The sequence below is a fragment of the Marmota marmota genome, unplaced genomic scaffold, assembly GCF_001458135.2.
Source record: "Marmota marmota marmota unplaced genomic scaffold, marMar, whole genome shotgun sequence".
Lineage (NCBI taxonomy): Eukaryota > Metazoa > Chordata > Mammalia > Rodentia > Sciuridae > Marmota > Marmota marmota.
In genome coordinates this window covers 7,919,043-7,944,324 of record NW_026000051.1, presented here as the reverse complement: position 1 = coordinate 7,944,324, position 25,282 = coordinate 7,919,043, and the positions used below count along the sequence as shown (strand labels likewise).

The 25,282-nt window shown below is 34.3% G+C and overlaps 1 protein-coding gene across 6 annotated transcripts in view; it reads right to left on the bottom strand.

The window, feature by feature from the left end:
- The window catches only part of LOC107152107 (spermatid perinuclear RNA binding protein), a 136,543-nt gene that overhangs the window by 41,568 nt on the left and 69,693 nt on the right, over nucleotides 1-25,282 (bottom strand). For all 6 annotated transcript variants that reach the window (XR_001504758.2, XM_048813118.1, XM_015497608.2 and 3 more), the window contains 8 exons: nucleotides 21,497-21,717; nucleotides 18,290-18,455; nucleotides 13,526-13,670; nucleotides 4,922-5,013; nucleotides 4,295-4,390; nucleotides 2,956-3,067; nucleotides 2,233-2,330; nucleotides 1,914-2,025 (listed from right to left, as the gene is read on the bottom strand). Coding sequence is in view for 5 of the 6 variants with exons in the window: in XM_048813118.1 (XP_048669075.1) it covers nucleotides 1,914-2,025; nucleotides 2,233-2,330; nucleotides 2,956-3,067; nucleotides 4,295-4,390; nucleotides 4,922-5,013; nucleotides 13,526-13,670; nucleotides 18,290-18,455; nucleotides 21,497-21,717 (1,042 nt within the window). In the remaining variant the exon portion in view is untranslated. The remainder of the gene's footprint in view (nucleotides 1-1,913; nucleotides 2,026-2,232; nucleotides 2,331-2,955; nucleotides 3,068-4,294; nucleotides 4,391-4,921; nucleotides 5,014-13,525; nucleotides 13,671-18,289; nucleotides 18,456-21,496; nucleotides 21,718-25,282) is intronic.

The following is a 25,282-nucleotide window of genomic DNA, read 5'->3' as shown; positions in this document are numbered from 1 at the left end:
GGAATAGTTATTGCTGAAGACAAGGTCAAGGGTGCATCCATAGAATGAGTAACTAAGTGAGTATAAGATAGAATAGAAAGTAATTATGGGAGAGGAAGTTAAGGAATTGAGAATGTCAGAGTTTGGCGGAATAAATCACCTGAAAGAATACTGAAATCACCAAGAATTATAGAAATTAAATTGAAGTATAATGTCAGAAAGGTAGGTGCTAAAAATATGAAATTATGAGGGATATCATCTTATAATTAAGGCACAAAATGAGAAACTGACTTGCTCAGATCATGCAGCTACTAAATGATAGAGCTACAACAGGAACACTAGGACATTCTGACTCTATTTTATGCTCTATGTTGACAAATTAGCAGTTACCAAACCTCTGAGAAAGACCTTTAAAATTAAAAACAAAAACAAAACCTAAGTCACATGACGGCAGATACACTTTCACTATATAGTGGGAGAAAAAAAGTACTGAGAATTTGGCAACAGAAATTTTTTTGCTACTAATCATAAAATGTACATTTTTTAAAATTTTTATTCAATCATGCCATTCATAGACAACTCTTAATGTGGCATGATTATGTAAATCCCTCTCAGTAATCTCATTGCCAACCTGTGAATACACTCTTGAAAAAAGGAACTTTTACTTCCATAAATTTTATTGAGCACTCCTTTATAACAATGATATGATACAGTGTGGAGGATTCTCTCCCCTGATGAGTTCACAGTATAAGGCAGTGTTCTCAAACTTTTTAGTTCAGGACTATTTTATATTCTTTTTTCCCATATTTTTTATTGGTGCATTAAAATTGTACATAATGTTAAGATTTGTTGTTGCATATTCATTCACACAATAGGACAATATAATTTGGCCAATATCATTCCTACTTTATAGTCTTAGCTTTGCTTTGTGGGTAGTATCTATCAATATTTGGCATTATAGAAATTAAAATAAAGCTTGTTAGCCTCTAGAAAATTGTACACTCAGGAAAGAGTGGAAAAGAAACAAGAAAAATTAATAGTATTACTATGAAACAATTTTTGATCTTGTGGGACTCCTTGAATAAGCCCTTTTAGACCTACTGGAAATCTAGTGTCTAAATAAATAGATTGAGCACCTGCATTATTTTTGTCATATAGAAATTACTAAGATAATGTCAACTGTGGGAAGTGGGCTGGATTCTAGGTGGTATTAAATATCCCACCTTTTAGTATAACGTGAGAGACAAGAGAACAAAATGAAATATTTTCTGTGGCACAGTGAAAAGAGTAAGTGGATTCAGACTCAAATATCTGCTCTATTCCAGGCAATGAGCCAGGCATTTTCACCTGACAACAGTCAATAAAGTAAGAAAGACTAAAGTAATATGTCTACGAAGAGGAACTAATTGCTCAAGGCCTCAAACTAGTAGGTAGTTGATTCCCACTGGAATCCAGGTCATACTGATCCCATTTTTGTTCAAACTCTAATATGAGTTCAAACAGACTAGTACAAATGGAAGATGGTCCTGAATGGTCCAATATTCATTCCTTCTCCTCTCTATATATTTTGTTTTTTCTGTCTTAATTACATCAAACTTTCAAGCATGAGAAAGATCATTAAGCTGATCAGTGATCTCTTCTCCTTGGATCATATGATCTGCAAGTATGGTCTCTAATTCAATATGTAATAACAAAATACGGCTAACACAGACAAATGAGCTGATCATTAATAATAACAATTGATAGCAAGCTACTGTCACTGATGGAGATATAGGCCAACAAAGTCAGGCGGGAGAGGAAGCAATAAACTTTCTTATAAATGACTTAGATAAACAAGGATTAAGTACCTTAAACTCTAACAAGAGAGGCATCCCATAACCATCACTGCCAACCCCCACCCAACCCTAATATAAGACATTTAGATTTAGGCTCACCTTCTTTATCAGTAACTGACCAAGAATACTTCTGAAAAGGCTTACTAGAAGGAAGGGGGTCCATCTCCAGCACTTTATAAATCTGGCCAAAGGCTGATAGTCTAAGCGCATGCTAAAGAATAAAACATTAATTCAATCAAATTTCAGTAGCCATTCATAAATCCACTAGAACATCTAGCTAAAATGACATTCATTAAATGCTGATATGATGGTAGAAGTCCCTAACAGCATGCAAGAGAAAAGTGTTCAATCTGAAGAGTTAGAAAAATTAAGTTGTGATATATCTCTAATAAATCACCACGTGTGCGAAGTCTTCTACCTGTGCACTGTGGGTAATATCTTCTTTTTGCTGGATGGTCATATAGCTCAGAGCATCTGTTGGGTCTCGCTCACAAGGATCATGAAGACCGGGACCCCCTTTGGCAAAAGGCAAAGGCAAAACATAAATATCATTTAGAATTGGGTTTAGAATTCAATAAACTAACACAAAATAGAGTGAGAAAAGAAAAGGGGAAGAAAAAAAAAAGAGGAGTAAAAGTCTATTCAATTAACTGGAGTTTTAAGGACACTCTCATTTTTGATACGTTAGCACTAAACTACCCATATTTTATACTGGAAGTCCCTTGTATATTTAACAACAGCATGATGAATCATTCCAAAGGGATTATATATGAAAAATAAGACCAAATTTAATTTTTCCAAATTTAACACCAGACTGCAAACAGAATGAACTTCATACATTTTGTATCAACATCTGCATTTTCAAATTCAGACTTCTAGGTAAAGCAAATTCATAGCAGACATAATATCTTATTAGTACCCTTTATGTTAGTACATAAAAAAAAACAAATTATAATTATTGAAAAAGTTTTATAGCACTTTTCCAACACACAAACATCTACTTGCTAGCATTCTAAGCAAAATAGCTCCTACACACCATTTTCCTGTGTAGAGGACAAATTTAGCACATATTTAGAAAAATAAACTTAAAATTAGATTTTTTTCTTTTTTTTTTTTTGCCTCCAGAGTTTGAAACCCTTACCAGGAAGTAGTATTCCAGATGCCAAACACTCCATTACTCGTCTCAAGGCCTCCCCAGCGCCCAAAGGTCTATTACAAGTACCTATAGACTTTTCACATATAAGCTCTAGTGGCTAGAAGATATTAAATTACAAATTAGTACATGCACCAAGTGTTAAAAGGATTCCAGTTAAATGTGAGCTGACATTTGTTTCTACAAGGGAAGCCAAAAAAGTCAAAAAGTCAATTTAATATTTAGGGCCCACTTCACTCTTCCCCCATGATTAAAAAAATTTTTTCCCCAAATTTCAGAAAGCGGGAAGGCAGTGCTTGGGGCTGAACCCAGGAATTTGCGTATACTAAGGAAGTGTTCTACCATCACTGAACTACATATACCCACAAACTCCCAACCAGTTTTTTAAATTGAGCATTTTTGAGATATTCTCAAATGACACTTTAGTAACAAAAGGTTTCTAAATTTAGTTACCCTGAAAGAATTACTAAAGAAATTATGGTGATCTAATTCATTTAACAAAAATTTAATAGAGCTTCGTGTAAGGTAGTAATAATAACAAGCCAATATGCAAAATCCAGTCCACCAAAATCCCACTTAATTTATTAGGAAATTTTCAAACTATAAACATCTCAATGTAAGAATAAGACTTCATTTTTAGATAGTCTGCTCCAAGTACTATAATTAGAATAAACAAAGAACCAAATCTATATTTAATAAACTGAAAACTAATGATACTTTATCAAAGTAATAATTGTTAGAGATTTATGTATAAATGACCCTTTACAGCCTTATTTGAATTGTTTTATAGAGTTCTTAAGTTGAGTCTTGATTGGGGTCCAGTATAATTTCCAAATTAAGTCAATGTTACAATATATATCATAAATTATGTCCACAATTGGCTTGGAGTGTACTATTTGCCTGACTTTAAGTACTAACATGATAAGTTAATAATTAACTGTGTCTCCACTTGTCAGATAATTTCAACTATAATGGAAAGAGGCACTGAGAGAAATGGGTCAGCCAATGAGGCTTTTGTGGGCAGCAGGTGACCAATAAGTGATCAACCATCAATGAAGAGCTAAGGGCAGGAAGATACTTATCAAAAAGGTATAAAACTTTCTGTCAGAAAAAAATCTGATTCGGTAACATGAATATAGTATGGCATATACAAGTTATATGCATAATAATTCAAATAAAAGATGCATAATTTTCCCCCAGGGAAAAAGAGATAACACATACCTTACTAACACAGAAGGTAGTCATTTTATAATAACATACCATTCTTATAGGATTTCCTCTGCTATAGCTTTGGAACTTGCTTTTAACTAAATATTTAAGTACTTACCCATCCTTTTAATGGTGCCCATGTGGGGACTCTGTTGCACAAATCACGCAGAATGCGGAGAACAATTACACATGATTTTAATCCATTTGCCCTTGCCTAAAACAAACAAAATGATTCCAATATCCCTGTTGAAATCCATTCTTCATTTTAAGCATATTGATCATGGATAGGTTCTTTAAGTGAATACTAATTAGCAATTAACTAAATATTTGGTTTTCAAGCAAACCAAAATATCAAGCTATCAAAAGTAGTAAACCTCAGTTCAGAAAGGTAGATTTTAAAGTAAAAGGAGCTTCCTTTTAAAATTCCTTTTGTAGCCTTATGGCAACTCCATTGCAGGAAACTATTTTTATTTTTAGCTTTTTTACCCATGGTTGTATTTTACAAGTCATCATTTAAAAGTCAGAATAATTTTAAGCCAAAATAAATTATATGATAACAAAACATCATCATTAACTATAAAAGAAACTATTCCAGGCACTTCACCTAAGTTAAAACTCTTACTCCAATAACCCTATGAGGTGTAAAGTACCCCATCTTACATAGTACACAGAAACCAGTGTTGAGTGCTCCAAGTGAAACCTGCACAATTCTACAATAACAGTAAGATAATAACAAAAAGCCAACCTGAAACCATTTGGCATGTCGAAGAGACGCCAAGGCGTTCAGGCATTTCTGCCTGTCCAATAAGTCCGGAGGATCTTTCATCGCAACATTTTCTAATGGTAAAATGGGATAGAGAGAGACAGATACAATTTGACCAAGGGGTTCCGTCAAATTTCCAAACAATTAAAAAAAAAAAAAGAAGAAGAAGAAGAAGAATAGCAGCATCTGAGTGAACTAATAAGACTCCCAGAAAATTTCATGGTTTGGTTTTGTTGCTTCTTTTTTAAATTACGTGCACATTTACGTAAGTAAACAGGAACAGCATTTGTGCACAAGTACAATGGAACATACAGGAATTCATTTTGTCAACAAATCAGTGACCCTGTATAATCTGGGATCTTATTAATAAGCATGTATAATATCATGGCACAAAATAAGTACATAGCACTTTTTCCTTTGTCAAGACATAAAGAAGGAAAAATTAGGACCAACAGCAATAACAACTTTTTTTTACAGAAAAAAAAAATTGATCACTGATTAGTTTTTATGGAAAACTGGAGCTCTCGTGTTAATGGTCAACTTGAGGTTTACTGATTAAACACTGATTATGCCAAAACACTTTTTGCAACTAAATAAACTCATTCAAAAAATAATCATTACTAGAAACTTTACTCCACTGATGAGAACGTAAGTAAGTGTTATCCTGAAGTTCTCATGTCTTTTCTGAACAAAATTATTAAAAATTACAAATATAAAACAAATTGAAATAAATTTCCAATTTTATATACCTCCTTTTGAAAAAAGGCAGTTCAAAGACTACTATCTGGGCTGGGGATGTGGCTCAAGCGGTAGCTTGCTCGCCTGGCATGCGCAGGGTACTAGGTTCGATCCTCAGCACCACAGAAAAAAATAGGACGGAAGGAAGGACGGAAGGAAAGGAAGGAAAGGAAGGACGGAAGGAAAGGAAGGAAGGAAGGAAGGAAGGAAGGAAGGAAGGAAGGAAGGAAGGAAGGAAGGCAGGAAGGCAGGCAGGCGGATGGACGGATGATGTGTCCATCGAAAACTAAAAAATAAATATTAAAAAAATTCTCTCTTTCTCTCTAAAGACTACTATCTAATTACAGCTATTTGACTTGCCTTAATATTTTAAAAATTGGTTTAGATGGCCCAAAGCAGCAAAATTAAAAATTCAAACATGATTAACGACCAATACCCACACTTAAGATACTACATGATATTAAATCCAAGTTTGGAAAGGCAAATTTATTTCCTCTAAGCTACAAAGAAGTAGGCTTTTTGGTTTTTGGGGGGGTTTTTTTCTTGATGCATATTTAAAAGCATACAATACACAAATGTTTCTTGGGGGATGATGTTTTATCTAATCTAAATCAGATTTACTAATTTCTTTGAAGAACTCTTATATTCAAGAGTGCCCATCTACACTTCTTCCTAGTATTCCCCTAACAGTAGTAGGCTTGGTTATACATTTGTGTGGGCCAACTAATACAATGTAAATATTTTTAAATGAAGGACAAGAGCAGTGATACTTTTTGGTTTCTTTAGTTATCAGACTCCACTATAACAAATACATTTATTCTAGTGGATAAAATGTCATTATCTAAAACTGAAGGCATATGCCCAATAGAAAGCAAATCTCCAGCCAGGCATGGTGGCAGACACCTGTAAAACCAGCGGCTCTGGAGGCTAAGGTAGGAAGATCGTGAGTTCAAAGCCAGTCTCAATAAAAGCAGGGTGCTAAGCAACTCAGTGAGATCCTGTCTCTAAATAAAATACAAAATAGGGCTGGGGGATGTGGCTCAGTGGCCAGGTGCCCCCAAATTCAATTTTGCACCTCTGATGACCAAAAAAAAAAAAAAAACTATATGGGCTGGGGATGTGGCTCAAGCGGTAGCACGCTCGCCTGGCAGGCGTGGACTCCCGGATTCGATCCTCAGCACCACATACAAAGAAGTTGTGTCCGCGAAAACTAAAAAAATAAATAAATATTAAAATATTCTCTCTCTCTCTCTCTTTCTCTCTCTCTTAAAAAAAAAAAAAAACTATAAAGGACAAAGTGCTACACACTTATTTTATGACAAGGTGAGCTCTACAGCAGATATCTGCATTGTTCCCCATTAGCCCTGCCAACAAAAGTCACAATACAGGGCATCTCATTTTACTACCCTCATCCCCTCCTTTTTTTAACTCTTCAAATGGAAACTCTTGTAAAGAATTATTAATGTGGATTTATTTATAAACATTCATAAATACAGTATGGGTATTCACAGGTGATCTAGCTCCTAGACTTGTCATTATCTAATTTTGTCTTCACAATGACACAAAATGATTTATGTCAAAATGTTTAACTATGGTCAATACAAGCATCTCTGTAAAGCTCACATACCAGATAAAACAAATTATGAATGATTAGAATCTTAAAAGTTAGACATGACAAAGGTTGACTGACTGCTAAGTAATATAATCCAAATAAAAGATATAGAATTTGATTATTTTTATCATTTCAATTTTTTAATTAATAGGAAAAAAAAACAGTAAAGCAAGCTAAGCTTTATTCTATCATCTTACCAAGTATGGATATCGGGAAGAGGGAGGCAATAGAAGAGGGAAGTAAGGCAGAAGTTTTGATAGAAAAAGGCAAGTCAAAACTCTTTTTGTGCTTTCTAGTATTTCATCCAGTGGTCAGAGTTCGTAAATTATACCTTAGATTGATTGTATTTATAACAGATATTTATAACAAGACAACATAAAAATATTTCAATAAATTCTTTCATCTCTAAGAGTCTAACCACAAACTCTTATTTTAAAAAAAAATCAACACATCAGCTTGCTACAGACAGTCAACATTTAGAGACAATAGATTCTACTAAAAAGATATGAAAGGGGCAGACACTGGACAGAAGACTTGCAACAGATTCCCTTTACATCACCATCAGAATGGCCATGTTTCTTCATGCTCTGATAGTCAAAAAGTCAAAAGATCCAAATATTTCACGGGTCATAAGATAGGAAATAGCAGAGGAGATAAAATAATTCATCTCATTTTATCTTCATAGTTTTTGTATTACACAAAATAAACTCATATGGTACAACAGTGCACCTTATTAGTCCACCATGTCTATTTCCTTTATGTGGTTAATAATATACAGTTTTATATATTTTCACTGATTAAAAAGTAACTTCATTATTAATATGGCAATCATAGGACTGGTGCTAGAATTTAATACTTTGGGACTTCAAAACAAGAGTTTCAATTTTGTAGTAGGGAAAAAGCTATTCTGATGAAAAGACAGGGGAGTCCCTCTTGGACTCCTTAATAGAAACAATGGAATTGTGAGCCATTTCATTTTTTACTATGGTGACCAGTGAAACAGGTAAAAATAGCATAGGAGGTTCTAGTGGTGGAGTATTGGCAGAAATGCCAAAGCAAAAAAAAAGCTTTTGAAAATGTATTTACTCAGGAACCTGGCACCAGGGCATGAAGGTACACTCAACATTCTGAACAATGAAAGCATTGGAAAGAAGTCTGTTATACCTAACCATGTTTATTTGGTTAGAGGTTAGATCAGTGAACAGAATCACACCATACTGCAGGAAATGTTGGTCAGTTTCTCTCAGTGCCTCATTACATGCAAACTACCTGGCCCTGTAAACAAAGTCACTAGCCTGGAGATGGGGGCAGAAAAAAAGCCAAACGTGGCTGGGCTCTTTAAAGGTAAAATAATTTAGTTGGGATATCATGACAGGCTCCTTGACAATCTGGATGAAACTGAGTTACTGGGTTCATGCTGACATAATTTTCTAATTAGCCTGAAGATATCCTGGCAGCCCCTCCTCTCTCAATTCCTTGAAGATTTCTGGAAAGAAGACATTATGCCCAATGGCACTGTCCATGCAAAGTAACAGGACACAATAATGCAGGCAGTAAATGTAGAAACAAGGTAAAAGAGAGACTGTTCTAATTTATGCTAGTAATGTTACTCAGGATGACTTTTCTTCAGTGGCAGTCAAGCATTGGAAGATATGGCCAAAGGTTTGCCCTGGATAAACAACCAGAGCAGCTGGTTAATAGCTGAGGAAGACAGGAAAATAAAGCCTGCAGCATCAGTTGTGATGTCTAGACTGAGAATCTACTGTCTCAAGACACACATGCTAGTGAACTTATGCCAAGAAGAGTCAGAAGTTCACACTGGCACCAATACATGAAAAGAAGACTCTCAGGCAATTTCTCCCTCAACCCCTGCAAACTCCCCCTCACCCTTGACCCCCAGTTTGGGGGACAGAGGTTTATATTAGCCTTAAACAGAAGAGTCTCTATTTTCCCTATCCACCTGGTTTCAAATTGCTTTATAAATATAATTTTAAAAACGATTTATCATTCCCAATCACATATATACTTCTGGTTTAAAATCACAAGCACCAAAAGAAACTTGAGCCTATAATGTTCAGAAGGACTAGATCTGGTAAAGCACTCATGCAGTAACCCCAGACAAGAATGGGAGAGTAGACTGCACACGGAACTTTGAGTCATAGGACCTGGGCAAAAAGTGAGACTTTCCTCAATTATAAGGCAGGATAGTAACTAACCCAAGAGGGCTACTGTGAGGTTTTTTTGTTTTGTTTTAAATAAATCACATATAAGGAAATGCTTATCACACAGTAGGTTATAAAATACCTTGAAAGACAGAGATCTTCAAAAATCTACTGCTTGAGCTTTAAGATGTTACTTATTGTTAATGCTTCTTTCCTACATATTGGACAGTCCTATTTTAATCAGACAATATGGTAAGTACATAAATTCACTTCACTGATTTATATGTGGTATTGCTTGATCGCCTCCTATGTGTTGGTCATAGTTAGTTGTAGGTACTAAGGAAAAAGACTAGCAGTAGTAAAAAAGAAAGATACCCAGTCTCAGTGAATCATTAGCTATATAATGAGCATACTCATTATGAGCATTATATAATGAGAATCTGTATACTGATTCTATTATTATACACTTCAATGAGTTTTTAAGAATTTAAAAATGTTTACCTCAGGTTGCTAGACCTACTGTGCACATATTATTCACATTATTACCTCAAGGAAGTTTGAATAGGTATGTTTGTGCTATGAATCTTTAATAAGCTGAGTTATTACTACTATTTACTGAATAGATACTTTGTGCCAGTATACAAGTCATATTATATAAATTATCTTATTAATTTCTGAGCAACTTTTTCAGGTATTTATTATCACAATTTAAAATGAAGAAAACATGCCCAAGGACGCATAGCAGTAAAAACTAAAGTTAATAGTGAACATAGGGCTGCTGCACACCAAAGTCTGTGCTTTTTCTCCAATGCCTTCTTTTTTGGGGGTGGGGGGACCGGGATTGAAATCAGGGGCACTTGACCAGTGAGCCACATCCCCAGCCCTATTCTGTATTTTATTTAGAGACAGGGTCTCACTGAGTTGCTCAGTTCCTCGCTTTTGCTGAGGCTGGCTTTGAACTCGCAATCCTCCTGTCTCAGCCTCCAGAACCGCAGGGATTATAGGCATGCACCATAGCGCCCAGCTTCTAATGCCTTCTTCAAAAAGAATATATGGGGCTGGGGATGTGGCTCAAGCAGTAGCGCGCTCGCCTGGCATGCGCGGTGCACACGATTCAATCCTCAACACCACATAAAAATAAAAAATAAAGATATTGTGTCCACCTAAAACTAAAAAAAAAAAAAAAAATGTAGTAATGAATGAGAAAATTATTATTCTACAGGGCCTATAAATAAAGGATTAGAATATGATAAGAAAACTGACTACAAGAAGGAGCTTTACATATGAAATTTTAAACAATATCAAAGATTTACTGTGTACTCTGGAAATTTAAAATATATATAGTAATTTGGAATGAGTACTTAAATCCACTACTGCACAGATTCTAACACAAAAGATATAAATTTGATTTTCTAACCTGTCCCAATCCTCCGGTTCTGCCTGCTATTTTTTTCCCTTGTTCAGATTTTACCCAAATGTGTGGCAAGAAAGGGAAGAGAAATGCATGAGGTGTGTATCTACTGTGAATTGTTTATTTATGGATAATCAAAAGAAGTCCAGATACTATAGGAAAACGTTTCCAAAGATCAAAGAAGTTACAATGGATATGTTTTTTAAACTTTGGAAATGAGTAGAAATTGAAAAATGGGTTTACCTTTCAGTCCCAGAAATCCCTGGAACCTGAATTTTTTTTCCCCCTCTCCAAAGAATTCTTTTTTCACTATACCGTTATTCTATTTATTTATTTTTATGTGATGCTTAGGATTGAACCCAGTGCCTCACATGTGCTAGGCAAGCGCTCTACCACCTGACTGAATCTTGTGCTTTCATCCCATGAAGCTGCAAATAATTGCATCAAGGAGCTAAAGGATGCCTACTATGAGCAAACAGAGTTGTAAAAACACATCTCCATATTCAATCATGATGAATCCTTCAAGTTGCCCAAGAATCTATAAAAACTGCTGGCAAAGGACAAAAAGTTTCTTTTAGACAAAGTGAGTAAATTTAAAAAGATCAAGTGAGTCAACAGGGCTGGGATGTTAAGGATAATGCAAAGCAAAAGTCTCTGCCATTCAAAAGGTAAAGTGATATGTGTAAAACATTAAATCCAAGATGGTTCCTTCACCTTACTTGACCCACACACTAGCTGAGTCAACTCATAGGTGTCTTTGGATCCTTAGTAACTCAAAACACCTTGAACAGAAACTATGAGACTCTCCTGTTTTATTATAAATGCCATTAATAAAGTGTTCCAGTGAGGGTACAATGCTCTAAGAATCTATTGCTAAATTCTCTCAATAGAAATTAAGGTTATAAACGCAACAGATTAAGCTTAAGGATATCACTGAAAGCTATGACAAAATCCCATGTAAATACACAAAACCACAGGGAAAAAGAAGCCTGACATTCTCTTAATACCTTCTAAAGGTAATGGAAGGAATATCAACAGGTACAAGCAAATATATAATTCATCTAGTCTTTGGCAACTTCAGTCTTTTTCTTATCCTCCTATAATCAAATTTTTAATAATGCCTATAATTACAATTCTACTTAGAAATGTTTTCTTTTAATTTTGTTGTTGTAGTAGTAGTTGGACACAACACCTTTATCTTATTATTTTTTTAATGTGGGTCGAACCCAGTGCCTCACACATGCTAGGCAAGTACTCTACCACTGAGCTACTACTGCAGCCTGAAATGGTTGGTTTTAAACTACAGGGTCAAGAGAACACAGCTTACCAGAATTAACATTTATCTTGACACATCAGAAATCAGAAATCATAGTTCTGCTGTTAAAAAAATTAAGTCATTTAATATTGGTTCTTCAGAAGTGCTATGGATACATATATATAGAAAAAAAAGTACTGTCATAAACCCAATTATAGATTGGATACACTTTGATTAAAATGATTCATGAATATATTTAGTTTATTTTTGTGGGCATAGTAGAGCTGACTTTAATCATTCAAATAAAAATATTTTTTAAAAGGTATTACTTTAAGGAGCCTATGAATAATGGCTACCAAAAATTTAAAATCTAAGGTAAATGTGCTTTTCTACCCTTATCATCAACTTTATAAATAAACTATGAAACTGACCAATATTTCTTACTACACTGGTGGTACTTCAGGTATCGGGGAGTAAGCAATGGGACTTGTTGAAATTCAAGAGATGAAACAACAGAGTGTCCCCCGGGGCCCAGATAGGCTGCACTGCCTCTAAATTGTCATGACAGAGTGGCCAGTTGGTCAAAGGTCTGACACAGGAAAAATACCATATGGCAAGTTTCTAGGAACAGGACTGAGAAGCAGAAACAAGCTAACTTGACAGGATAATAACATCAGAAAAAGAAATCCACCACACTTCCATGATTACTTCTCAAAGATATCAAAAGCTGAATAGATTTCTTACTCTACTTTTAGAGGATAACATTGCCATACAGCAATTCTTTTTAATTTAAGAAAGCTAGTTGAAAGCATGATTCTTGCATATATCAGAAACCTAAAAAATTTACTAAAGATTATGCATTGATAAAAAAAAAATTAATCACTAATTCACATTCCTTACACTATAAAGCAAATCTACACATAGGCAACTAAGTAAAAACAAAATTTTGCAAGATTATATAGCGATTACAAGTTAAGAGCAATATGCAAGTGAGTAATTTTGGAATAATAACTAAGTGAATTTGAAAATAATTCCATATTGGTCCACATTTAATCCTGAAATCTGGCCATTAAGCCAAAATAACAGATTGGTTGATATCAGCAATGTAATACAATACTAGATAAAGTAAAACAAAACACCAAAGTGGTATAAAAATTGAGAGTTAAGGCCCGCATTTGATATGCACAGGTTTTTGGAATAACCTACTTTATATTTTCAAATTAGACATGTTCAAAAAATACATTAATCATTTAGAAACAAACCTGTTTAAAATACTATGAGTGGCATAAAAACAAATGAAGAGTGATTTCCTAAACCCATAAAGCAGAGCTAACAAACCACTGCGAAGAGCTCTTACACAAACAAAATAATACGATATACATATATGCATACACACACACATGAGTACCTCCATCTTTCTTCTCCAGTTCGTCCCTTATTAGGGGAGAAGTAAGTATCACCTTCAAAGTCAGTGTGGGCTCTTTAGTGTTCCGGATTACAATAGATGCCTCATTTATACATTGTTCCACTTGATATTTCTCTTCTGTAAGTTTCTGAAAAATCACCAAGATTTCAATAACACCTTATAATTAGATTGAAATCTCAATTGCATTAGGTTTTCAAATGTCATTAACTATGGTATTACTGTACTTAAAGACAATGTCCATAACTAGTTTTTAGTTTGGGAAAAACTTCTCCCAACCTACAAGCAAATCCTTTCCACCTCTCAAAAAGCAACCACAATGTCAACCATTCCAACAATTATGAAACAATGTTTAAAACTATTCTAATATTTAAAAGTAAAATGTCAACAGCATCACTGAAATTATTATAGAGAAGTGCTTTAGAATAATAAACAGCTGGGAATGTTTTCTAAACCAAAAGGTTTTCTTTCTTTTTTCTTGCAGTACTGGGGACTGAGACAAGAAGCACTCTACTACTGAACTACATCCTCAGCCTTGTTTACTTTGAGACAGGGTCTTCCTAAATTGCCCAGGCTGGCCTCAAACTTGCAGACCTCCGCCATCAGCCTCTGGAGTTTCTGGGACTATAGGTGTGAGCCACATAGCTTTTTTGTTAGAACTAAAGAGGAACTTCTACTTGCCAAGGACTTGCAAATATAAGATTATATGGATTTCTCTAATAGAAATTGAGTAAGCATGAATGAAAAAGGATCTTCTTTTTAAATTTTTTAAACTTTTTTTTAATTGTAGATGGACACAATACCTTTATTTATTTTTTAGTGTGGATTGAAGCCAGAGCCTCACACATGCTAAGCAAGTGCTCTACCACTAAGCTACAACCCCAGCCCTGAAAAATATATTTACAATTTACTTACCAGAAAAAGAATTGCGTATAAACAAGTAGTTTTCACACTTCTCTTACAAAAGGACTTTCAGCCACAAAGAAAAATAAAATTATGGCATTTGCCAGTAAACAGATGAACTAAGGACTCATCATGCTAAGTAAGATAAGCTAGTCCCCAAAACACAAAGGCTGAATGTTCTCTGATATGGAAATGCTAATGCACAATAAGGACGAGGTGGGAAAGGAAAACAGAAATTCACTTGATTAGACAAAGGGGAATGAAGGGAAGGAAGGAAGGGATTAGGAAAGACAGCAGAATGAATCAGACATAACTTTTGCATGTTCATATATGAATACACAACCAGTAAAACTCCACATCATGTTCAACCACTAGAATAGAATCCTAATTAAGATAAGTTATACCATGTTTGTGTATTTTGACACTCTACCGTCATGTGTATCTTAAAAGAATAGATTTTTTTTAATTTTTTTAAAAAGGTCTCAGTGATTGTCACGCTGAGACTTATCTATCATTATGAGACAAGTCATCTGACAGCCACAGGGAGATTTATATTGCTTTTGTGTGTGTGGTGCAGGGCATATATTGCTTCTTTTAACAAATTATAATAAACACAGAATTTGCACAAAATAATCACCCAGTTAGAATCACATATTAATTTATATTTAATATTATTATGTATTAAATATTTAATAAGTCACATAGGGCCTTTCTTAATGATGAAACTTTCAGTATCTATTCCTAAAGGGAAACACTACTAGATCTCTGATCATTGGTGTGTATTAAAAGAACTCAAAGTCATTTACACAAAAATAGCATTTTACTATTGAACAGTTCCCAAAAAGAAAACTCATTATCCTAATTTTGAATATAGGAAGCCAAAAAAAAAAAAAAGAAAATTCACAGTAAATGAAAAAACAAAACCTATCTAAAGCAACATTATAAAACTGCTCACATTCATTTTGCCAAAAGAAGAGGTATATAATAAATTTTCAATTATGCATGTAGATCCTTACAATGCACAGAGTAATAAACATGGTATGAATTTTAGACTAGACTAAGTGTTTTCTAGTTTTGGTCATCCTCAAAATCACCCTAGAAAAGAGTATAGAGGGAAAGGTATGTTTCAGCCTTATTTAATTAAGGTACTTAGATAAATGGAGGTTTTGCTCTAAATATTCAGGAAAAAGACTTTTAATCCATAAGAAAATAAGATCCTGTCAGATGTTATTACACATAAACACTAAGAAAACAGAGTGGAGGGTAATATGTAAAAGTCACACTCATTATTAGAGAAACCTCCTGGTTAAATTAAACTGAAACACGTTTCTCATAATGTCTACCATTGGTCCTAATAGTTCAGACTTTTTTTACCTTCCCTAAAATAGCCTCTTCAACGACCTAAGAATATTTCTTTCTTTCTAAATCTTCTTTTCTTTAGCCTGAAAAGCTCCTATTTCCTCAATGATGGCATTAGAGCGGATTATGCTAAGTGAAGTTAGCCAATCCCTAAAAAACAAATGCCGAATGTCTTCTCTGATATAAGGGGGGGTGACTCAAAATGGGATAGGGAGGAAGAGCATGAGAAGACTACCATTAAATAGGGAAGACAGGTGGGAGGGAAAAAGAGGGAGAAGGGGAGTTGCACAGAAGATGGAAGGAGAACCTCATTGTTATACAGAATACATATATGATGTTGTGATGAGAAAAAGAAAAAAAAAGTGTGTCACATTAGATTGGATAGAGAGAAAGGATAAGAGAGGAGGGGAGGAGTAGGGAGGCCAGGAAGGGCAGCAGAATAGACAATATGATTGATGTATGTACATTCCATGTATGTATTATATGTCAAAATACATTCTGCTGTCATGTATGACTAAAAAAAAAATAAATAAATCATATGATTAAAAAAAAAAAGCTCCTATTTCCTCAAATTTGAGGTGGTCTCCACAACCTATACTCTCTCCTGGGTTCTTCCCTTGAACATATACTAGGTCCAAAAGAATATTTTAAAACTAGTGCCCAGAAATAAAAACTGCCCAGGAGAGGAACAAGCAGAGTTTACACCATTATGTTCTGCACAAAGAACGCCCTACTGGTGCAGAGCGAGGCTTGACCCAATCTTCTGTATCTTCAAAGCTGGAGAGATGTGACAGATTCTTAGTAAGAAACTCTGGTTTACTATAGCACTGAATTTCAACCTTTTTCTCCACTTTGACATACCTGATGATGAGAAATATGACCATTCTCATAGAAAACAATACTTACAAAAAGGAACAGAAAAGAAAAGGTTGAGATGGCTGAAAAAGCCTTTGACTATTACTTTATTACAGACTTGAGATAACAATGTTCACCATACTAAAAGCAGAAATGCAGATTAAATTCTAAAGCAATAAAAAAAAGGAAACAAGAATTTTAATAACATTCTGATAAGAACAGTACTGGTAGATAGCTGTTATTGAGCTTTTCATTTCATAAAACTTTATTATATTTCATGTCCCTTACCATTGTCTTTCCTCAAATGACCACAAAAGGATGAAAGAAAGAAAAAGGAAGAAGTTCAACCCTACTAAAAAAATTCAGAAAAATCTCTCTCCATCGATACTTAAAGTGGGAAAGATGAAATGTTCTGTCACTTAGAAAACCATATTTCAAGGTTTATGACAGAATAATAAAAAAAAAACAGTGCCCTCAAAATTAACATAGGAAAAGGCATCAACAAGCGATATAAATTTGAGTACCAAGAGTGGTAGATCTTTTTTTAAAAAAAAAAAAAAAAAAAAAAAGATAGTTTTGAAATTCAGTTGGTAATATTTTTTAAAAATCCAGTAACAAATCATATGAAAACAAATTCAGAATTCATATTACTTGAGCAGGGGAAGAACCACTTTCAGAAGAAGTACAAATAAAAGAAACTAATAAAAGAAATGGGAAAATTCAGAAGCAAGAAGTCTGGACCTGGGGGTATACATCTACTTCTGTGACGTGGATATAAGGACAAACTGAAATGATATCATCAAACAGCCACAATCTAATTAGATCACAGGAGACACACATCTTAAACTAGAAGATGATCGAAGCTGCCCTAGAAGATGATCACAACTGGCCCTTAGGATAGCTGGCAAAGCAGAGCCTAGGAGCCTTCCACCTTTGGTAGCATCCTCCAAGGAGCAAGGCAACATTAAAATTTTTTTCTAAATACGTCCCAGTGTGAAAAAGGTTTGGAAACAAGGAATTAAAAGTGACTTCCCATTAACAGTTATATTAACTTACTTTTAACTTTTATAACTGATAAATATAGTTAAAACTAATCTATAGGGCTGAGGCTGTAGCTCAGTGGTAGAGCACCTGCCTCGAATGTGTGAGGCACTGGGTTCGATCCTCAGCACAAATAAAAATAAATATATTAAGATATCGTGTCCATCTACAACTTTAAAAAAGATACTTAAAAAATATTTTAAAAAAACAAGTTTATCTATAAAAGTCTCAAGTTGTCTAGGCTCTTTTTGAGTTTTCAGTTCTTGTCTGCATTTCACCAACCCTTCCAAGTGTTTTATAATGCTGAGAGATCTAGTGGAAAAAAATGTCTCTCAGCAAGATAAACTTGAAAAGTTTAAGACTGTACCTTAATAGTCATCTTAATTTGTTTAACTATATCCTGAGTACTAATCACCATAAATGTGTTTCAAGTATGATGGATTAAATCACAGACCCAGAGTAGTGGCATTTCTTTTGTTTGTACCCGCCCCTAAATTTTGCACCAATTCTTGTTAAAAAATTCAATCAAGGTTATTCCCTATTTTCACCTTTTCATAAATTCTTCTAGAGGTGCAGTCAAACTGTACTCACCTGAATCTGTATAGGAAGATTATCTTTGACTGTATTTAACAGGGTCTCTGTGGGTTTGTCTTTGCACATTAAAACCAGCTCCAAATCCATATCATCCTTAATCAGCAAGCCTTTTGCAACCAGGCCAATCCTCATTACACCACACAATGTCCGACCACCTTGATCCCTAAAAATAAAGCCTATTAGCTTGATCATCATTTGGTTTCCTGGATATTCTTATGAATTGATAAGTACATAAAATAAATCCAGACATCAAAAAATCTACAGATTAAACTCTCAGATTTAAGAAGCATAGAGTATCTACCTTGCCTCAAGGATTCAACTAGGAGCATATTTCAAAGTATATTCCTTTAGATTCTTAACTACATTTATATTCCTTAAATAACCAACATATTTTATCTCCTTAAATAATTTTCAAATTATTATTTTTAAACTCCCCATTATTTTTTAGAAGTAAACTAAAGAATTTTCAAGAAATATGAATATCATCGTATATTGAGAATTTCAAGACAGAAATTTAAACTACCTGAATTCTACCCCTGGCAGTTCCTACTGGCTTAGTAACCATAAATGTCAAATAGCTATTGGCTAAATAAGCAAAGTTCCCTCCTAGCTGCATCACTATAGGAATCCACAAAAGTTTATGGGGAAAACTGAAAAATGTGAAGAGTTGAGGAAGGAAATAATAATCTGTCAATTATGCATTCCAAATCCAGCAGAATATCAAGTTATGAATAGAGTGCATAAGAAAAATATGCATCTAGGGCTAGGGCTATAGCTCAGTGGCAGAGCACTTGCCTAGTATGTGTGGGGCACTGGGTTCAAACCTTAGCACCATATACTCTCCAAATAAAATAAATGTATTCTGTCCACCTACAACTACAAAAAAAAAAAAAAAAAAGTTTTTTTAAAAGCAAAGAAAAATATTCATCTATCTTTGGTTTTAATTCTATAAGCTTCTTATTGGTTCATTTCCCTTAAATCACAAGTGAAAATATTAATTAAGCTTGGCAGTAATTCAATAAGTAAGGCAAGTACTGAAGCATATGAAATATACTAAGGACAGCCAGTCTCTCTTGCTGCTCCTGAGGTTACACAGTGGTTAAATTACCAAACTAATCACAGATTAGGTACCATACTTAAAAGAGAAAGACAAAGAAACATCTGAGAACAAACCTCATACCACATATTCTCATTTAAACCTCACAACAGAAAGTTTGTAAGACAAAGAATGTGAACATCAGAAAAGTTAATTGTTCATGTTCACAAAGAGGGTAAAAAGGCAAAGCCTGAATTCAGACCCAGATTGGTTTGACCACATTTAGGTGATTCTTTACACTGTTATGGTTGTTTGCCAAGTTTAGAAAGGGAGGGGTTAAAATTAAGAGATCAAGCAAGGCAATGTGAAATGGAGTCTAATTCGACAAGATGGGAAAAAAAGATAATTTTAGCTAGAAGCAAAGAATCAGCAATTAGGCAAAAGTCAGTGGAGTTAAGAATGAAATGAGGAAGGTAAAGAAACAAACTGCAGCAGTGGAAACTAGATAGGAAATTATAAACAATCCAGCCACTGATTTGGTACCTGTCACACCTTAAAGATTCAATAAACATTAAAATCATAAAGTTGGCAAAAATAAGCATTTTAAAGCAAGTAAGCCAAGTGTAGAAACTGATTGTTTCACTGTATCCCTGTCCTCTCATCTCTCATTCTCCCTAATCTAATAATGGTTTATAAATTAATCCTCCACCATAGTCACCCTCAAACCACTGTGTTCAAATTGTTCAGGCTCTAATTACCTTAAAAGTGTACTATCTCAATCACCTCCACCTCATCAGCTTTACTTTGACTCCTCTCTGCCATCTTCAACCTACTATATACAGTATGCTACAACCAGAATAATCTTTCAAAGGCATTACACCTCTTATATTCCTTAGTGAACATTTAGACTCTTAGCATACTGGGAGGCAATTTAGAAGGCAGCCTGACTTTCTGGTTTGAATCCTGGCTTTGTTACTGACATTGAACAAATTACAAATACCCGACTTCTTTGAGCCTGTTTCCTCATTTTTAAAACAAGAATAATCCAAATATCATTAAGGCATATCACAAATTCAGTCTCTGAATATTGCTAATTAACATAAACTCGAAATTGGACCATAACAATTTTAAGCCATCATATGAGAAAAATTGAATTAATTCCAAGAACCTTCAAACTGACACCAGATATAATGTATAGATTACTTATAAACAGTTAAAAAAGAAATTATATTTGCCAGCAAAAAACTGACAGATTATCTTTCAACTAAAGATTAAAAGGTTACACTACCTTTCAGTGAAGAAAATAAATGTATCAATACATTCCCACTATTCTTTATCGACTTATCATGCTGACTTAGAATTGAAAGCTGGAAAGAATCATTTTATAACCTTATCTTCCACTTACAAAAGTTACAGGTTTAAAAAATAATGTTTTAAACCTATTAATATGGTATAATAAAATCATATGGACTTCTTCTTTCACAATAAGATATACACTTATTCCAAACATTGCTCAAAACCATCACTCTACACTTAGCATCGCATAGTCTCATGATCTGACTCGTTACCACTGCTGTTTCATCTCGCCAATTGCTTCTGTTATTACAACAATTAGAACACTTTATTGTACCTGAAATGTCTGGCTCCCATTAGACCTTCTTTCATTCCACAAATATATTAACATTTATGATATGCAAGACCCTGAACTACATTTTGAATCCACAAGGCAGATTTCAATTAGGCAAAAATACCTTTAAAGGTAGACATCAACAAGGCAAAAATATCTTTAAAATACATTTTCATATACTCCTTCTTCTACACCAGGATTAAAATCTCTGATAAAAAGAAGTATTTCCCCCATGATCAAAAACACTATTATTTCAGAACTTAGGAGGCTGTACCAACACAGCAAAAAGATGACATACCATAACCTTCAAACACAAAAGGACTTGGGTCTCAAAAGGGATCCTAACTAATCCATCTTCTTTTTCTGGCTCTTATCATTATACCTTCCTAGACTTTCCTTTCAAAATTAACTCAGAAAAACTCCATTTACCTCTCTGGTTATAGTCACACATATGAAAAAACCCAAGGAGCAGTATATTGTAGGGACTCTAAGGCTTTTCTGGGTACTCCAGTAAACCATCACAAGGCCAGTCCACACTCACTTGGAATAATTTTCTACAGTCTCATCTTTCTTCACTTCTGTCTCGCTCTCTGGTTTTGTGCCTTTATTTGTTTCATCCAGCCAATCTGAGACATGTTTAAGAGCACATTCAACAGTAGACACCATATTTTGAACAGCTTCAAGTTCCTCTGGAGATGGATAAATTGTTGAATGTTTCACCATAACATGGCGATCATCATTGGCAAAAGATCGAATAGATCTCTGTCAGAAGGAAAAAAAAAAAAGATTGCTTCAATAAAAGAAATGTCACCTAAAAAGTATAACAGAAAAAGATAATTTCAGTCAAACAATTTAAAACAGTTAACATCAAGATAATAAAAACTTGCTCAGGAATGGTGTGGAGTTTAATAAAATGGGCTTATTAGAGATCTTTCATTCATGTTTTGGTAAGGCTCACCTAGGTCACACCAAGCACAATGTGACCTATATAGATATGTTTTGGCTAAACCTGCACCTTCTGAATACCCCTTCAAAAAAGGGCATCCATTTCACACGACATTTGCAAAAAACAGTCTCTAGGAATACATATGGTGACTCATGACATCGAGTCACTCCCTTCTAAACTGGTGGAGACTTTCATACCTTAAAAACTTGAGACTGCATAATACAGTAGAAATATAAAATATAAAACTATGTATGAACTATAGAAAATATTAGAATGCTGTTTAGTGCTGTTCCTAACCCACGTGGGCAGCTGAACTTATGTGAATTTCCAGGGACATCAAATAAAACACAGACACACACTTTACCTTTAAACAAGCTTCAGAACAGCTTCTTCACTCTTGGCCTCAGGCTCCCCAAATGAGAGAGCAAGAGAAAGTCACACATTCAGAAGTGGGCTTTTATTGTGGGGGACCCTTATTCTTAGAAAGTTCCATCCAAAAAAGGTCAGAAGGGGCAGGATTACAAAGGACAGGTGAGTGTAATTCGACCCAAGGGGCCATGGGGCAACACGCCTATGTCCGAATACCTGCCCTCAAACTTCTGGGACCAGGGCAATGTCCAGGTCACTATGAGATGTAGTGACAGTCAAAGCCCCTCCGCTCCAGAATGTAAAGCTGATTCCCACAGTTTAGTACTTGACATTAAAACCTCTGGTGCAAGACCTTATTTTTTTAAAAAAAAGATTAGCAGGAGACATTCCAAATTCCAGAATGGGGAAAATACATAATGCAAAAACAGCTTCCCAAGCTAATTTACACATGTATCACATTCTAAATCAAAATCTTCTCAGAACTGATTTACTTAAATCTCAAAGAAAATCATTTTAAAGCTCATTTGAAAAAACAAAATCAATAACAGTATTAAGAAATATTCTACAAAGATGAATTAGTACCATTATACTAAAATAAAATATCAAAAAATCTTAAAAAGCAACAATTAAATGATTGCTGGCCCAGAAGTCAGTGGAGCAGACAAATACTCAGAAATAAAATAAATTTCATAAAAATAAAATAGATCCCTCCACACATGAAAAAACCCTCATGAGTCACATCCATAAACCTTTTAGTAGTTCCAAATTTACAAATATCATGAAGACACTTGTACCAGCATACCCAATTGAACCCTGAAGGATAACTTGGTGGGTTTTTCATAAAACCCAAAATATTCCTTATAAAGGATGGTTACACAGTGTCTTTACTTACCTGAAATTATGTGATAACAGATGGAAAACATTTTGAAGTCTCCACCACAAAACAAAAAGATTCAAAATCTTTATCAATCCTCTCTTGTTTTTTAACTATCAATGTTTAAAACTTATTAGTTTGGAAACTAGAATGTTGACACTACAGTGTCACTGTCCCCCATAAAATGAAGCAAACTATAATAAAAAAGATATATGAATCTTTGAAAATATCAATTGTTATATAAATCTAGAACTAAAATCAGTCATAAAGCTTTCCTCTTTCTTCTTGCTTAACATGCAGGATCAGTTTTCCAACTGGAGCCTTTTGCCACAAAGAAAAAACTTTTTAATCCCTTCATGAGAAGATTTATTAATTTATCTAAGAACAAGTAACGAGAAAACAAAGAAGCCATATTATAAGTTGGATTTTAGGTTGTTATCTAGACTCATGTATGAGCTGAATTCCTCAGTCCTGTACACCAGCCTCATCTAAGCAAAATTACATATTCCTACATTACACAAACATTTGGTGTTTCACAAATAATTTAGACTGCCAATGTTAAATTCAAAAAGATTAAAACATAACAGGGTCCCTGGATACAACAGGATAAGCACTGTGAAACAAGGGTGTGAGAGGAAGAACTGACAAATGGTATAACAAAAAAAGGAGAAAAATCTTATTTACTCAAACAATATATAAATGGATTTTTCAAGTATTTTAAAAATTCAATCTGAAGAACAGAAAATTCCCATTCAATTAATTCAACTCTACAGAGGTAAGAAGCAAGAAATAGGAGAAAATGGAAAACATTCACTGATTATACTGAAGCAAAAAATTTCTTGCCAGAAAAATCTAGGTTAATTTAAAAAGAACCAACCAGAGAAGGAACTCCATCAACCATTACAATATAAAGCATTTCTTTACACTGTAAAATTACTGAAACTATAAGAAATGAGTTGAAAAGACAAATAATTCTCATGGCAGGCAACATAAGTTTCAGGGTATTGGGGGGGGAGTTTGTTTTTGTGTATGTTTTGGTTTGTTTTTTCAGTCTTTTTGTTCCTCATTTTACCATAAAACTAAAAGGACAGAGAAAGATACCATTTCTTTCCTCATCAATCAAATCTAAGATATTAGTAGAATTTCTTCTCTATAAAGAGCAAGTTGACTTAGTTACCTATCATCATTGGCACAAAGATTTCAAAAGGCAAATGACATTTAAAGAAACATCATCAGATTTGCTACAACATATTCAAAATACCCTGATACTTTTGGTGCTTTTTCTTCCACTTAAAATTTCTCATAAGGGGCTGGGTTTGTGGCTCAACGGTAGAGCGCTCGCCTAGCACGGGCGGAACCCAGGTTCGATCCTCAGCACCACATAAAAATAAAGGCATTGTGTTGTGTCCATCTACACCTAAAAAAATAAATATTAAAAAAAATTCTCATAAAATCCCTTTCTCTTTTAGGGAAAAAATTCACACAAAATCTCCAGAATGAAAATACTAGGGGGGCTGGGATTGCGGCTCAGGGGTAGAACGCTTACCTTGCACATGTGAGACCCTGGGTTCAATCCTCAGCACCACATAAAAATAAATAAACAAAATAAAGATATTGTGCCCATGTATAACTAAACAAATATTTTTTTAAGAAAGAAAGACAGAAAAGAGAAAGAAAGATAGAGGGAGGGAAAAGAAAAGAAAAGAAAAGAAAATACTAGGGTAAAAATTTCAACACATTTTACCAATTAAAAACCTAGGCACCAGGGGCTGGAGTTGTGGCTAGAGGTAGAGAGCTCGCCTACCATGCGTGAGGCACTGGGTTCTATCCTCAGCACCAAATACAAATAAAGATATTGTGTCCACCTATAACAAAAAACATAAAATATATAAAAAAAAAAAAAAACCTAGGCACCAGAGGTGGCCTTATCTAACATAAATTCAATGCAAGTATGAACTCTCCACAAAAAGTATCAGTTTAGTACTCCTAACAATTGTGATATAGATGAGAGTCTTTGAATTAAACACATATTGTATTAAACTCCTACACCATTCATGTCATCAATTAAAAGACCAGTTCAGAATGGGAAAAAACAGATAGAAAGCTAGATAACAATTACTTAATTTCAAGTTCAAGAT